This window comes from Cricetulus griseus, chromosome 3 (genome assembly GCF_003668045.3).
Source record: "Cricetulus griseus strain 17A/GY chromosome 3, alternate assembly CriGri-PICRH-1.0, whole genome shotgun sequence".
Taxonomy (NCBI): domain Eukaryota; kingdom Metazoa; phylum Chordata; class Mammalia; order Rodentia; family Cricetidae; genus Cricetulus; species Cricetulus griseus.
This window is the reverse complement of record NC_048596.1, coordinates 111751012-111769171: the sequence shown is the minus strand read 5'-3', so window position 1 is coordinate 111769171 and position 18160 is coordinate 111751012. Positions and strand designations below refer to the sequence as shown.

General features: G+C 36.4%; 1 protein-coding gene across 3 annotated transcripts in view; it reads right to left on the bottom strand.

The window, feature by feature from the left end:
• Positions 1–18160, bottom strand: part of LOC100768684 (glutamate carboxypeptidase 2) — a 138870-nt gene that overhangs the window by 39463 nt on the left and 81247 nt on the right. For all 3 annotated transcript variants that reach the window (XM_027407583.2, XM_027407582.2, XM_027407581.2), the window contains exons 6-10: positions 16433–16534; positions 9430–9555; positions 7981–8167; positions 4645–4738; positions 152–247 (exon numbers count right to left, since the gene is read on the bottom strand). In XM_027407583.2, coding sequence (XP_027263384.1) covers positions 152–247; positions 4645–4738; positions 7981–8167; positions 9430–9555; positions 16433–16534 — 605 coding nt within the window. The remainder of the gene's footprint in view (positions 1–151; positions 248–4644; positions 4739–7980; positions 8168–9429; positions 9556–16432; positions 16535–18160) is intronic.

The window sequence follows — 18160 nt, the reverse complement described above, 5'->3', positions numbered from 1 at the left end:
TTTGCTAATTTTAATGATATAAAATCATTGTCCTATTCAACTAATAGTTTTATTTCTTGATGGTACTGACTAGACTTTACATGTTTTTCATCTTCTATAAATGTCTCATTTCAAAGCCCTCTGGTTAAAATTATTATAATAATAACTTAACTGTTTTGAAAAGTTTCCAGCAAAGCCAGGTCCCACATTGTAAGGCACATTGAGGCCTCCCTTCCAGCTGTCAGGGGGTGCTGGACCACCCATGTGTCTGTTGGATATTGAAAAAAATTATTAGTTAGATAAACTTTAATATAACAAATTAAAATACCAAGTAATCCACTATCTAGGCTATCTTCTTCTAATAGTTTCTAAGAGTGAACAACAGAGCAAAGTGTTTTGCATGTAATATCCATTGACCCTTTCTGCCACTCCTGTAAGGCAGTGGCAACTATCAATTCCATTTTGCAGATGAGGAACTTGAGGACAAAGTGAACTCATAGCAATGGCCAAAGTTATGATGATAAGAGATGCAGTTGATGTTCTAATTATTTACAAGAACCCCAAAATGTGTTACTAATTATGTAAAGATAAACCATGTGTTTCTTGTGTTTTTCTTTTGTTGTTGTTATTGTTTTCTTTGTGTTTTTTTAAATTGGCCTGTCTGTTTTTTAAAAAGAGAGAAAGAAGGTATGGAATTGGATGGGTAGGAAGTTGAAGAGGATCTGGGAGGAGAATAGGGCTAGAAAAACCATGATCCACATATAGTGTATGAAAAAAATTACAATAGGAAAGTGATATAACTTTGGAAGATAGAGAGATAGCTCCTTCATTAAGAGAACTTGTTCTTCTTGCAGTAGGCCTCAGTTTTGTTCCCATAACCCACATGTTGGCTCACAAACATCTATAACTCTAGTTCCAAGGGATCTGATGCCCTAATCTGATCTCTGTGAACACCAGGCAGGCAAGTAGTGGTGCACATACATACATGCAAGTAAAACAACTGTGCACATTAAATCTAAAAATCTTACAAATAAAATAAAAACTCTCTGGACATAATTTGGCAGTTCTATCAAGGAACAAACAGCAGTTGTGACTGCAGGCAGGAGACCTACATAAGATTAAGTCAGAGGAGACCAAAGTATAAAGTTGTGAGAAGGCCAGAGTACCCTATTATCAGAAACTGTTATAATTGATTGCTGGGAAAGGTAGAGTTGGTTTTCTTTCGGAATATGTCTCCAGGGAGAAGATGTGTTCTCGTATAATCTATGAATATACTAAAATCCCTAATTAAACTTTTTGGATTTAAATAAAAAAATAAGAAAAGAGCACATGAAGTTTGGAAGGGATAGTGGTGGTAGGATAGGGGAGAACCTGAAGGGGAGTGAATAGGGGGTGGATTTCACCAAAACACAGTAATATACATGCATGAAATTCTTAGTCAACAAAAAAATCATTAAGACTTTCTCTTCCTAGAAAATATTAAAAAGTGTAATCTGTTTTAAAAGCTCTATGAAAGAGTAAATCTGCCCTCCCTTTTTCCATATCTCATTAGTTTGGCTAATAGAAAGAATTCCAGAAAATGTACTACAAAATGTATTTAATGTATTTTTCACTAAATAGAATTAAATGTGTGGGGAGATGCCTTCGTTAGTAAATATTGCTGGATAAGCATAAGAATGTGAACTTGCAGAGATGCTACAAAAGCTGAGTGAGATGACATGTCAGTATCCCAAGTAATGAGAGGGAAACAAGTAAATTGTGAGGTGTAGTGGCCAGTCAGTCCTGTCAAGTATTTGAGCTTCAGATTCAGTGGGAGAGCATGACTCAAAACAAAAAGAGTGGGCATCCCTAGAGGAATGACACATGACAATGACCTCTGGGCTCCATAAGTTCATGTGCAGGAAAGCATACACACACACACACACACACACACACACACACACACACACACACATAACTGAACAGCATACATGAGGTATTAAAAGATATATCCACAATTCTAGAAAGTATAATTCATACTCAAAACAATAGAGTATTCAAAATACAAAATGTTACTGAACACAATTATATTCATCTTATACTTTGAATAGAATATTTTGACAAGTATATACTAATTAATAGAGCTTTTAAAATAGAAATGTGTAAAGAGAAACTTCATTATAAATAGCACACACACATAAGTCTATACATACAAATATAGCCTATACCCCAAGAACACAAAAACTAGTAATTAGACAAAACATAACAATTAGACAGAACAGAATAGTTTTATAAAATCTAACAATGATTAAAGAAACACAAGCATGGAGAATAGACGTTTTAGTTAATGAATAATACTAATAAATATATTTACTACTCCCTCATTCAGACAACAAATCCCTTGAGGAAAATAAAAACCTTAAATGTTAAAAGGCAACAATAATTCATTCTTAAAATATCTCAGGATTTGAAAAGTTTTAGATACTTGAAGAATACATAAAAACAGTCCTAATTTTTAAAAATGGTGATCTTATCCTTTTCCAAGCATTTATTGTTTGCTGTGAAAAATGCACTATATTCTTCTTATTAATACAATTACATATAAAATAGTATCTTCTCACCTAAGAGTTTAAGCCACTCATAAGACACACATACAACCAATAACAATAGATAACCAAACACTATCAAATTTTATTACAGAAACCTTTAATGCTATTGACCCTGTAAAAAAGAATGGTTAATTTAGCCAGGAGGATGAGGAACACATTTCAAAATGAGGTTTCACACATATGGATTTTAAATAAATAACATGAAAAGATGAAAGTGTTTGACAAAGTGTGAAAGGAATCCAGGAAAGGAGTATAGAGCAAGAACAAGTAATAGATGATATTAGTGCAGTCCCTAACCCCTAACCGCTTCTCTTCCCCAGATCTACTCCTTCATTTTCATTCAAAAAAGAACAGAACTGCCAGAGATATCAATCAAACATTGTATATCAAGTTACAGTAAGACTAGGCCCATCGTATCAAGGCTGGACAAACCAACACAGTAGAACGGAAACAATCTCAAAATCGGACAAAAGAGTCATAGTCATAGATAGCCCCTACTCCCACTATTAGGAGATTTTTTATCAAAGTAATTCTGTTATATTTATGTAACTCAAAACTGTACATCAGATAAATGAATAAATAAAAACATTGGCAAGAAATTCATATACAGTTTTTCATAGTTTCCTCTTTCATAACAATAAAAACAAGGAACAACCTTAGTTGTCCTTCAACTAGTCAATGTTTATACAAACTGCAGTGTCATCATGTGATGGAACACTTTAGTAATACAAAAAAGGGAACTTCATGCACAAAACAGTCCACTTAGAAGATTGTAATTTTTAATCAAATAATTACCCTACCTCAATTAGGATACAGTTAATATTTATCTTTTTATGCAGTCCAAAAAATTAGCAGTCTGACCTAATAAATCTTATTTCTAATTCTGTGGAATTCTATGCATTGTCTTTATAACTACAAAGAAAATATGGGGTCATAATAGATTCTATAACTGGAATCATATGATGTATTGTTTTGAAAAATCTGCTTTTCAACCTAATATATCACAAAAATATTCCATGTTATTAAATATTCTTGCCCAATATTATTCTGTATTTCATTGTTTTATATAGTATCATGACCAGTGAAATGCTAGAAGGGCAGAAGGTTTTCATTATTTTAATCATTCCACTATAATGACAAATACTCTTATAATAATATTTATCTTAAGTCGGGCGTTGGTGGTGCATGCCTTTACTCCCAGCAGAGGCAGGTGGATCTCTGTGAGTTCGAGACCAACCTGGTCTACAAGAGCTAGTTCCAGGACAGCCTCCAAAGCCACAGAGAAACCCTATCTCGAAAAACCAAAAAAAAAAAAAAAAAACAAATAATAAATATTTATCTTTAATATAAATGTTTAGATTTCATTTTCAATACACACACACACACATATATATATATATATATATGTGTGTGTGTGTGTGTGTGTGTGTGTGTGTGTATTTGTGACTCTTACATTATTATTCTCTTCCTCGAAGAAGTAGAAATTCAAAAATAATATTGAAAGGATCGATTAATAAGAGATATATTGAGAAAAGCATATGGAGATAGCAGAGTAGGAAGCTAGAGAAGGTTGGGAAAGTGATCACAGTCTAAATGCCATTCTGACACAAGGTAAAGGTTAAAGGGAAGGAAGAAAACGAAAGATGCAATGACAGTATAGCATTTAATTGATCAAGACCATGAAATAGCCATCAATTAACAGCCTTGCCTCTAATTAGCTCTATGTGTCCTGAAAAGGCCTATATTATCATCCTTGACACAACTAGCCACTGCCTGCTTGAGAACATGAGGGAAGCAAGAATGTGTCACAAACATGGTTCAGGTAATTATTAATAATTTGCCCTACATCTGAAAATCCAGAATAATCATTTTCGTGCCTGTCACACATTGGATATCCAAACACAAAATAAATTCCAGAATCAGAACTAGAATTCTTTGAAATTATAAAGGCATTGTAGATGGCATCCATACTGAGGACAGAGTACCAAAATTTGAAGATTAAAGCAAAACATTTGAAAATTCTCAAGAATGAGAAATACCAAAGCAGGAATCTTCTACTTTTCTCTATAAAACTTACTCTAGGAGTTTCTTTGCATCATCATATCCAATTGGATGGACCGGAATACTTGGAAGTCCTAAAGCCTCTGTCAACTCATGCCTATAAGCATATTCTGAGAAAAAGAAAAAGTGTATTTGTCACTAAAAAGTCTTTGTAAATTAGATTTCTGCAAATAAGATTAGACACATTCTTTCATATATTTTAGAAATGGTAAATTTCCAAATGTCAAAAATTATAGAGTGATGAGCAAAGGGGTCGAGACCAGGCTGGTGAAACCCACAGAAACAGCTGACCTGAACAATGGCCAGCTCTTGGTTCCCAGAATGATAGCTGGGAAACCAGCATGGGACTAATCCAGACCCCAGGAACGTGGGTATCAGTGAGGAGACCTCGGAAATCCATGGGGCCTCCTGTAGTAGATCAGTACTTATCACTAGCATAGTTGTGGACTTTGGGAGCCCATTCCACATAGAGGGATACTCCCTGGGCCAGGACACATAGGGGTGGACCTAGGTCCTGTCCAAAAGGATATGACAGACTCTGAAGAACCCTATGGAAGGCCTCACCCTCCCTGTGGAGCAGAAAAGTAATGTGATAGGTAGGGATTTAGTTGGCAGGGTGGTAGGGGAGGAGGGGAGGGAGATGGATCTGTAATTGACATGTAAAACAATCTTGTTTCTAATTCAAATTAAAAATGGAAAAATATGGAGAAATTGAAACTCTTCTATAATCTTTTGAGAGTATGAAGTCACCTAATGGTCTAGAATATCTCTCTTATGAATGCCAAACAGACAAGTGCTTTGTTGAGCATTTCAATCATAACATGGATGTCCCCATCACATCCCTTCCTTTGAGGGTCAGAATCCTCTGGAAGAGGAGTCAGAAAAAAGTTTAAGAGCCAGAGGTGATGAAGGACACCAAGCAAACAAGGCTTTCTAAACAGAACAAAACTGATTTATATATGAACTCACAGAGACTATGGCAACATACACAGAGCCTTCCCAGGTCTGTGCCAGATGAGGTCTTAAAGCTGAAAGGAAAAGTAGGAAAAACCTCCCATACCTAAGCCTAAAGTTATCTCCAATTGATAACCAAACACATTGAAAAACTAGTTTTCTCCAAGGGAATTTCACTGGGGAATTTCACTCTTAAGGGCAGACTTAATGTGCAGTAGTAAATGGCAAACAGAAAATGTACTCAGTTGTATCTTTATAGACATTTTTGTCTCATAATCTTTTTTCAGGAGACCTTTTCTAACCCCACAGGCCTATTGCATATATGTATTACTTCCAGTTTTGCATCTTTTGTGGTATTCCTGTGTGGCAGATGTGTGTTTCTCTATGTGGCAAATGTATGTGTATGTGCATCTACTTGTGTTTCTAGTACTTTTTCTTTGGCTCTTTTTCTTTTATTTGCTTGTCCTATTCCAATTTATTTGCTCTTATTTCATCTTATTTTGGTTTGTTATTATTTGGATAGCTACATCGTTTCTAATGAGAGATACAATGTTTGTTCAGCGGGGAGAGCAGGTGGTGAAGATCTCAGAGGGATTGGGAGAGAGGAAATATGTTGTATGCAGGGAAGTGGTTTTGCATGCCTTTGATCCCAGCACTAGAGAGACAGAGGCAGGAGGATCTCTATCAGTTCAAGGCCAGCCTGGTCTACAGAGCAACACAGAGAAACCCTGCCTCAAGACAAACAAACAAACAGAATATATTGTATGAAAACATTCTATTTTCAATGAAAGAAAAATTAAAAAGCAAAATTTAAACAAATATAATAAGGTAAAACACACAAATACTATCTGTAGGTATTACATTCCTTCCCTCTAAAATTCCATCATTTTAAATGTTCAAATCATGAACAGAAGTTCCAGTTAATTTAAATTTTATTTCACAATTTTAGCTTAATAGAAGGAACTTGAGTTGAGAGAGGTTCATATTTTTTAGAGTGTAAATGGAAAAGTAAGAGTAAATAAAGTCATGCAGGGCAAACTTGTGGGTTTTCATTCCATTTATAGGATCAATGTTCTATTTAATATTTGAGGATTTTTCTTTTTCATATTCTTTGAAAATTTTGTACATGTATACAATTTATCTTGATCATGTTCATCCCTCCCCCTCCAACTCCCCATGAGTCTCCACATGCTTTATTTTACCTATGTTATGTATTTTATTAAAAACCCTCTGAACAAACTTAATTCTGCTCATCTGTAGATGGGTGTGGGGTCAGATACTGGGTATGAGAAGCCTAACAATAGCCACACACCACCAATGTGACTCTACTTTACGATAGAGGATATTAAGTGGTTTTAAAGAATGAAAACAGCTATGACAGTGCTCTGTGTTTTACGGAAGGTTTGTAAACCCCAAATACATAAGCTTTGGAGAAATATAGAATTTGATGAATCAGAAATGAAAAATAAATACATAAGTGTCATGGGTACTTTGACAAACTCCTTTCACCAAGTTATGAGAACTTGCTCTGTCCCAAGCTATGCAAAACTAAATGAACACAGATTTTGTAGACATCATCTGATGGTTAAATGCATCCAAAGCAATTTATCTGTTTAATTAATGTTTGGCCAGGCAGCATTTCAGCAAAAGACAAGAATGTGGACTCTGAAGCCACACTGGGACTTTGAACTCCAGTACCCTGCTTACTGGTGTGATGATGGAGGACAAACTGCTTGTTTCTAGTCTCAATTTCCTCCAGGCAGGAGATCAAAGTACCCACCTTGTCTGTAAGGCTGCTGAGGCATGCAGAAGATGTCATTTAGGAAACACTACTTGGTAATCATGTTTGCAAAGCAGCAAAAGCTGCTGTATCCTTAGTGTACTATCTAACCACTTTATAAGACATTTTGCTATTCAGTTCCTTACTAGAAAAGTAAAAACTGTACTCATGAGAATTATAAGTTTTGAGTGAATTTCTTTAAGAAGAAAAGCCAACCTGGTCAAAACTCACAGGCAGAAAATAAAGATCAGACTAGAACAGACATGTCTACTTATATTCCTTTTAACCCATGTTCACTGTTGATAATCACACACTATGTTACAGATTATTGTAAAAATATTCTTGTGATATTCTACTTCCACCCCCCATGTAAGTGTCATGCATTTTATTATCCATGAACCATATTACATTTCAATATCTGAAATAGTCTGAATTACAAACCTAACAGATTGAAGCATTAAAATACGGGGTAAGGAACATGAAACCATGATTTTCAGAATCTAGAGTATCTTATTTCTATGATTCAAAAAGAATGAGAAAAATATATCCTTAGAAATTCTTTACAAAAATCATTTGAAACAGTGAGATTTTTATGATTGTTTGGGTCTGAACACTCACCATTGGCTGGATAACCTGGTGTGAGTGGATCACCTGCACCATTAAGGTTTAAGACATTCCCACGCTGGACACCACCTCCAGGGAGGTTCCAGCCATCTGGATAGGACTTCACCCCAGGAACAACATAGTCAGCAGGGTCTGAGTACAGAATGACACCTTTCGCACCTGCCAGTTGAGCATTTTTAACCTAGAAGACACGGTGTTTCTTTTCTCAGTTTAGGTTATGTCACTCCAGACTTAGAAATATCAGAAGCCAAAATTACATTAAGTGAATAGCTAAGCTTTAGCTTCTGTTTTAAAGCTCTGGTCTCACTGAGTTTCCAAGGCTGAGCTTAAATCCACTCTGTAACCCAGGAAGACCTTGAACTTGCAATCCTCCTCCCTTTGCCTTTCAAGGCGTTACACTTATGTGCCCCTGGGCCTGGATGCTACTACAAAATCTCAAAGATGATGGGTTTGCAGAGCAGCAGACCTGGAAAATTCCCATCACAGTGTGAGCAAGGATTTACTGTTCCCGCTAATTTTCTAGAAGCATAATAAGCAAGTAAAATCCACAAACAAAATTTCTATTAAATATATGTCAGAAAGGGAATATTTTGGCTTTTTCCATTACCTATAACAATGATCTACATGAAATTTACTTTAGTAAGTTGTTGATGATAATATTTAAAATAAAGTTACTGTAAATTAGTCAGAAGCCCAGTGTGATATTTTTCATGCTTTTTTAAAAAAAAGATTTATTTATTTACTATGTATACACTATTCTATATGCATGTTTTCCTGTACACCAAAAGAGAGCATCAGATTTCATTTTGCATAGCTGTGAGCCACCATGTGGTAGATAGGAATAGAACTCAGGAACTCTGGAAGTACAGTTATTTTTCTTAACCAGTGAATCATCTCTCCAGCCACTAAGTCAGAGAAACTTGCAGGTACAGAAAAATATGCTGCATTCACTCTTGTCAATAAGGTAATAATTTCAAGAACACAGATCAAAAATCCTTTCTATATATTATGTGTCTTCCTTGTAAGGTGGGAGTGTATAGAGTTAAGAGAATAATAACCTCAAAAAATTGAAGGAGATGGTTCAACACATGTAAAATATATGCAATATTTTAGATTAAGGAAAGAGGTAAACTTTAAAAATGTTATCAGCACATATGCATCGTACAAAACAGTCAATTCATTAGAGCAAATTCACACATGAACATCACATGCTCTGATTATATTCCTCCTCATATTAGCCTCTTCTTTCTTCCATCATCCTTCCCATTTCTTTCTTTTTTACTAACAAATAGACCACCTCCCTTCTATTTTCATGTGTATTTTTTGATCTTGCTTTTGTAATCTAGATTCTGTTTATGAGAGAAAATGAAATATTTATCTTATTTAGTTTAACATGATGATCTCCAATTCCTCTGCTTTCTTGCAAGAACGTCATTTCCTTACTTTATTTCCTCTGAACACTTTCCCATATCTGGCGATAACAATCTTTCCAGAACAATTAATCTTCATGTCCCGCTCCAGTTTAAAGAAGTCTTCAATCCGTGCATAGTTAACATACAATAGATCCCCCTGTTGAGAACAAGAACAATTTAATAGAAAATGTAGCATATGGAGTTAGTTATGTATGAATGAGTGATGTTTGACACTGAAAGAGATAAAGACAAAGCAAGAACCTCCAAGAGGTCCAGGACAGATGAGCCTCAAATGAGACATAGGAGAAGTTAACTTAAATTGAAAACAAAATTAGACAAGAGACACATGAGTTAAATGATAAATTGTCTTTTACCTATCTTTTATTGAGTAGCTATCAAATGTAGAAATAGCCCAAAGAATTATATCAGTATTCAGACTGCTACATGTAATCTGAAAATGTCCAGCCACCATAGGGTGACAAACCCTTTAAGAAAGAGCTTTCTTCTCTTTAGACTGTACAAGTGAATAGGAATATAGTAGGTCTTCACAAACATCACACACCAAAAATGCCATGTTTTACATGTTTAGTGCCAGTCATTTGTGTGATAACATGCAAGCATATTGTCATCCCTACATCTCAACCTTGAATTTATAAAGACATTTTCTAATCCAGTACTTAATTTCTGAAAAGTAATGTAGACATCCATTTATTTCTCTTAGGCATCTAAAACAGGTTCAGTATACCTTTATGACACCAAGTGCCTGCAAGGAATATAATTTCCAGCATACTATAAATAGCAACATTTCAGAAGCAATGGCATAGTTGATTATTTATATCTGAAGGAGTTTAAGTACTCATATTTGTTTACTATTAGCTTCTGCCGTTTAAAAATATATGAACACAGTCTGACAATGTAGCATCATGACATAATATTTAATCACAATGTACCAGGCTCTAGGCTCAATGAACAATCTACAAAAATATTAATTATGAACAAAACCCCAAATCTACATATGACTGTATTTTTCAATAATTTCACAATTTTGTCGATGCCTTAAGGATTAACTTAGAAACCTTTGTGAAGGTATGGATCTAAGATATACTGCCTGGATGGCTCTTCAGTGAATGATCTGCTTCAAGTGCAGGGAAGATTTTTTTCAAAAGAACCTAAGAGCTGAGGATTGAGATAAGTGCTGTGAAATGCTGTCTCCTGGACACAGTGGCTGTTGCATTCGGGAACACAAAGCCCCACTGGTTACCAGCAGAAGATCAAGCCAGGCAAAATTCCTGCATCAATGGGTGAGGCCCCATCCCTTTGAAACCACTGGCAGTTGTTACTTGCTAGAAGAGAAAGAATCATCTTTTAGTGAAGGGGTGGCCACTGGTAGGCTTCCCTGTGCTGCAGTAGGTAACCTCAGCCATGATGGCAGGACTAACTAGAGTTATCAGCCAAAATCCAAGAGGAAAAGAAAGAGAAAAGAGAGAGCAAATGGAGACCAACCAGATGAGACAGACAGAAATAGAGAGAGAAAGAGATTAAGATGATCAGTTCACATTTCTTGATTTTATCAGTTAGTTCTCACTTGGGAGAAATTCACAATTTTGGGGAGATCTCCGCCTTAAAATTACAAAATGACAGCTTTCTTTTGATAACCTGTCAATTGTCATAAGACAAATTATTCTGGAGAATGGATTGGAGAAGGCAATGGTTAAAAACTTTGCAAACAAAAGTAACTAAAAGATACAGTCTCTGGGCAATATGAACTCTCAGTTGAAAATGACTTTGTTCTAGACAATGGCCTTCTTGTATGATCTACACTGAGCTGTTGTTCTATGATTGTGAATATAATCTGGCCCTTGACTTGGAATTTTCCCCAATTCCTTCAAGCTTCCATTGTTCTGCCTTATCAATATGGAAAGCAGTGGTTCTCAAAGAGTGGCCCTGGAGTGTGCCCTCACAGAGGACCTTGTAATAAGCACCCTTGAGCTCTTGGGTACATTTTCAAATCTGTTGAATTTCATGGGCTGGAAACTATAATCTGTGCTCTGCAAACCCTCCATTGAGGACACATGTTAAAACTTGAGAAATACTATAATGTGTTCATAGACATTTGAAATTGCAAATTTCAAATAGTCTAATGCATGTCCCATTGTTATATGTTCCACAGGATTCAGACTACATAGGTTCAAGAATTAATCATGGAGAAATACACTGAATACACATGAGACCTGTATAGTCAGTAGAAAATTAATACTGTACTGGTTAGATTACAGATCACCCAGAAAAATCACAATAGCCAACACATGTGCCTTCTATTTAAATCTAAATAGGTATAGCATAGAGAATGAAACCTTCTAAATCACTATTCTACATTGTAAAGGAACTTAAGCATGTTTGAAAGGAAGAAGAATAAGAGGTTTATGATTTCTCTTTTGGAAGGAGAAAAACTATGTAGGTCAGACGGGTCTCAAACTCATAGCAATCCTCCTGCTTCATTCTTCTGAGCTATCAGGTTACAAGCCTTGTCCACCAGGCTAGGGTGGTGGTACTTTCTTATGAGTAGAATAATTACATATTTGAAACTTTAGTGGATTTCAATGAATTACTCAAAAGAACTATAAACTATCTAGGGATGGCTATAACCCTATTTGGAAATATAATCTGTTTTGACATACAATCTTTTAACCACACAGTACATTTCATAGTGCTCTACAACTAGCACACACTAAACTAATGTTCTAAGATGTTTTTTAGGTATATTTTATGTTTTTGCATAATTTTAAACTACATTTCATTGCTACACGTGCTATTATCTCATGGGATTTGTCCATATATTTGACTCTGATATACATGGCAAATTAATCATATCTTCTAAATGAAATTTCATTATTCTGTATCTTGTCTGTTATACATCTTAGATGTCATACACATCTATTTGCAGAGAAATATTATAAATAATGTAGACAAGATTTTAAATGTTTAAAGTAAAAAATATAAAGAATTAATTTGGAATTGTTTTTGAACAGAGGAAAATACAGACAACAGATCATCACATTGAACACTGTGGCTAACTATTAGTGACCACTACAACTGACCAAAATAGTAACAATTATAATTTATCACTGCAGCTGACCGCAGGAAGTTCCATAGATTACTGTCACACAGCTGATTGTCACAGTAATCATTAAAGCTGATCATTATAACTGCTCAGCTCAATGTCCACTATGCCTGACCACTGGTGACCACAGCAACTGACCAACCCATATGACCACTAAAGTAATCACCAGAACTGACTATCACAGATGACCAGAATATTCACCACTATGGCTTTCCATCACACTAGACAGTACAACTGACCACCACTGAAACACACCAGTGATCAATATGGTTGACTATCATAGTGAACACTACTGTGGACCACACCAATGACCACCACATTAACCATTATGAATTACCATCACAATGACAATTATGAGTTGCCATCTCAGTGACACTACAACTGACCACCATAGTGAACTTCATAGTGATCACTATGGTGTCCATGACAGTGAACACTACAACTGACTACTTCAATGACCACTGTCTTAGTAAATGTTCTATTACTGTGAAGAGATACTATGATGAAGGCAACCTTTAAGATAAAGTATTTAATCTTTGCTTACTTACAGTCTCAGAGATTTAGTACTTTTTCATTGCAGGGAGCATTGCAGCACACAGGCAGACATGGTACTGGAAAAGTAGCTAAGTAGAAAAGTAGAAAAGCAGTTCTGCATCCTGGCAGCAGGAAGAAAAGGACCTGGCTTGGGCTTTTTAAAACCACAAGGTTCATCCCCAATGACACATTTTCTACAACTAGGCCAAAACTAATCCTTCTTATGTAGTGCTACTCTTTGGTGACTAAGCATTCACAAACATGAGCCTATGGAGGCATTTCTTATTCAAATCACCACAACTACTATGACCAATCATCATAGTGACCACTAACATTTATCTCCATAGTGACCATTACAGCTGACCAATGCAATTGTACACAACAGTAACCACCTCAACTGGTGACTGTAGTCAATAATTCCAACTAACCACCACAGTGACCACAAAGGCTGATTGTCACAGTGACCGCTGTATGTAACTATCACATTTACCTCCATAGCTGACCTCTATAGCCAACCATAATATTGACGACAGCTGACCATCACCATTGTCCTTTACAATGAACACTATAACTGAGCATCACAGTGACCATGATGACTAATAATAGTCCCATTCGATATGACCACTAGAGCTGCCTCCATAGTGACTATGATAGTTACCACTAAAACAGAACATAGTAATGACCACTGTGGCTCACCACAACAGTTATCGTAGCAATTCACCATTCCACAGAACCATCAAATTGACCACTACAACTGTCATCAATAGTGACTACTACAGCTGACCACTATAGACAATATTGACAACGTCAGCTGACTGATACAGCTGAGTATTATAACAGACCAAAATAGTGACCACTATACTTACCATCACAATGACCACTACAGCTGACAATTGCAGCCGACCACCGTAATGTTCTCTATGACTTTCCACTGCAGTGACCAAGACAACTAACATCCATAGTGGCTATTTCAACTGACAAATATAGCTGACCACCACAGATGACCATAATGAATACTATAACTATCATCCAAAATGACCATGACAACTGATCTCCAAGTGACTGCCACAACTTGCTACAATACTAGTAAAAAACACCTGATCACCACAATGACTTCCACAGATGACAATCTAAATGACCACTACATTTGACCACTAGATCTGACTTTAATAGTGACAACTACAGCTGGTTAGCACAGCTGACCACTTAAATGAACACTATAACAGACTGCCACAGTGAAAATGACAATGGACCACGATAGTAACAAATACAGCTGATTAAAATAAGTATCACAGATAACTGTCAAGCAACTGGCTGTTATATGAATAACTACAACTGACCATTAAAACTCAGGGTTCTCTTCTACTTAATATTTTAATTTTATTACATTGTGTATTTTTTTATTGTGTATGGATGATTTGCCTGGAAGTATGACTGTGAGTCATGCATGTGTCTGTTGCCTGAGGAAGGAAGAAGAGGCCTTTGAATGACTTGGGACTGCAGTTGCAGACAATTGTGAATGATGTATGGGTGCTAGTAACTGAACCAGGTCCTCTGGAAGAGTAACCAGTACTCTTAACCACAGAATCATCTCTCTAGTCCCTCATACTTATAAACAAGGGTCCATTTCATTCTCTTGAGGGCTCAACCCCCAGTTGAGATACCACTCAAGATAGCAAACAAGACCCAGCAACACCATCAAATCAAACCATATGTAGGAGAACAGTAAAACATAGTTAACATTAAGCATGCCTCTGCCCTGATGGCCACAGAAAGAAGAAAAAATATAGAGAAAATACATTAAGAGATTAAAATTTAATAGAGGAAAAATAATAATAAAATACTGAAATGTGATAAAGGAAAGCCTGAGGAATGGAAAAAGAAATAAATAGCCAGATTCTTTCAGTAGCTTATGAGAAAAGACCAGAGAAAAGAAAGAGATTTAAAAACAAATTAAAGACTTAAAAAATGAAATCTGGGAACTGTGTGGAGTAAACAGAGATACCAAAACAGAAATCAGCCATTTTTCCTTTTAGCTGAGATACTTGTCTTGGATCAGAGAGGGCTCTTTTGTGCTTTTTCTGTTCTCACCACACTGGTCGGTGTTGTGTTTGTACTGAGTGCTGCATGGCTAGGCCAGGGGCCAGTGGAGCGTGGTGGAAACACAGCTCTACACTGTCTCTCCAACAGGCCAAGTTTGCATTCTTATGGGGGGATGTCCTTCTGTGTATATGTTTCTTTCATTGGTTGAGAATAAAACACTGTAGCCAATAGAGGCAGGGAGATAGGAGGGACTAGGAGATGATGAGAATTCTGGGAAACTTAGGCAGAGGCAGTTGCCAAGTAGGGCACCAAATGATTAACAGGACCAGACATTTCTCTGGACCCTTAGAAGTGTATGGCATATCTCTGGGAGCTCTTCTTTTCCCTTTCTTCTGTTTCCCAGTCACTATGATGGCTCTACTAAAACATGTCTTTTTACCATAATTCCCTACCTTTCCTTGGACCTTGAGCAATGGGACAAGGAAACATGGACCCAGACATCTGAAATTACAAATCAAAATAAATCCTCCATCTTCCAGTTTTCAGTTGCTTATCTTAGGCATTTACATTTGGACATAGTAATGAACACACACACACACGCACGCACGCACGCACGCACGCACGCACACACGCACCCCAGTAAGGATTGCCTTCATGGTTTGTGAAATTGAGAAGAGGCTTAAGGGAATTTTCTGAACTAATGGCAACACTATATACATCAAGAATTTTGATTACTCAGAAATGTGTATTTGTCAAAAGTCAAAAATATGTAAGTTTACACATCTAATTTCAGCAAATTTTAGTTTTAAAAGCTCCATGTGTTGTGAGAAGTTGGGCCCCAGCCCCCACAGGGTCACCATGAGTTGCTTGTAGGCCACTAATCACAGGTGTATCTGGTTTTCTAGTCCTGGCTTACAGCCCAAGCCTTGCCCCACTGGCATAAGAAACAGGAGCTCTTACAAATGGGGCTTTTTCACTGTGCTGTAAGTCTGTATATAATGCTGCTCGTTTCTTGGAAAAAAGACAGACTCACACACATTATCTTAGTGCAAGCTTTTAGGTAAATCTCCAGGCTTCCGCCCGATACACGGACTTAGTCAACACAAGTGGAGGTTCCATTAGACCTAGTCGTGGCACAGGAGCCACAAACTTGAACAACAGCAAAAATCCATTAATACTTCCTTTTTTATTAAGGTAGCCTAGTTTGTTAAGTGTGGAAAAGGAATAAATTTGAATTGTATAGAATCCCCTCTTACTATAGTTTAACTATTGGTTAAATGTGTGAGGAAATAGGACTTCTGTTCATCATTTGTATTGTGCTGTGCTACATTGTTACCTCTGGTGTCCCTTGCGGAGAGAAGGCACTGAAAGGTGGCACTACATCTGAGATGTTCTCATATCCCGGAGGTGGCAGTTCAGATAATGACGTGTTGAAAATCTAGAGAAAAAAACAAGATAATCAAGAGCAAATCAGTTAAAGCTTATCACAAGCAAGGAAGAAAAATGCATCCCTCTCTCCAGCTAAGTATCACATTGGTTAAACACAGGTGCTCCACAGTAGGATAGAAGAGACTCAACCTCATGAGAATCCCAGATAACAACAGCCTAACTAGACAGATGCTGCACAGTAGGCTACAAGAGATCTAACCTCATGAGAGTGCCAGATAACCACATTCCAGATGCACAGGTGCTCCAGAGTAGGCTAGAAATGATTCAACCTCTTGAGAGTCCTAGATAACAAAGGTCCACACACACAGTTGCTCCATAATAGGCTAGAATAGTTTCAACTTCTTGACTGTCATAGAAAAGCTCATAAACACCACTTCCATTTATGGAGAAAATGTCTGCAAGCTTTGTTTTAAAGTCATTAAATAGGCATATAGCCTTGCATAGTAAAAGTGGTCATTTTTATAATAATGTTGGAACAATTTAAATATTAAATTTGCTTTAACAAAAAGGTTACATGGTAAAGAGATCCATCCTCAATAGTATTCTAATACACTAAATAACACTAATACTTGAAATAATGAAAAACACTAACCAAAATACATATTTGTGTATCTATTTAAGTGTATCATCACTAAATTGGAAAAGCAAAGATTATTAAGAATATCCTAAAACAGCAAACAAATAAAAAGAGATGTGCAACAGGAATTCTGACAGGTACTACTAAAATTTGCATTATAGGTTTAGATACTGAATATTCCTCAATGTCTGCATGTTAAAGGATTGGTTGTCAGGATGGCAATATCAGGAGGAAGTACAAACTCTATGAGATAGGGCCTTGTGGGTAATCTCGCAGTGGCAGGTCTGACTTTAAATAATTTCTGGCATCCCAGCATCTTCCTCATTCTTTGCTTTCTTGTGACATTAGCAGTTTATGCTACCTCTCCCTTCACCATTATCCACTGCATCATTAGAGGTCTGAACCAATGGAATCCTTTGATTACAGACTTGAGACATCAGAGCTTTTAGTTAAAATAAACTTTATTAAGTAAATTAACACAAGTAATGAAAGACTATAAGAGAACAGTCCATTTCTGTCTGTTGGACCTATCAAAGTATAAGAGCCCATAAAAGAACATAGACAATAACACAGTCTAACTACACTTCAGGAAAAAAAGTCTTACAGGAGAGTCCTGCATAAATTGGTCTCCAAAGAATAATATATTTTCAGGTTAAGGATAAATTAGATATAAACTGATTCCACAGAAAATGGTGATTCAAGGTAGATGAGGAAAGTAGGCCTCAAATAATTGGCAACATTTTTCCTTTCATTACTTAGATAGTACAAAATGCCTCTTGTTGAGGAAATTGTTTTAGAATAGTTTCCAGTTGGTAGTGCTGCTTGAGACCCAGCAGAAACTGTCAATACTTAACTGTAACACAAAATATAAAAACCACATATTGGAGTTGAAGCTGAAGATCAGAAAAGCAAAGCAGTGAAGCCAATTGCTCTTACCTCTACCAAGCTGAAATGGCAATCCTATCTCCACAAATCCTCAGAGACAATGCTCTCCACGAATCCTCAGAGGCAAATGCAGACTTCTCTGCTCTCCACTAA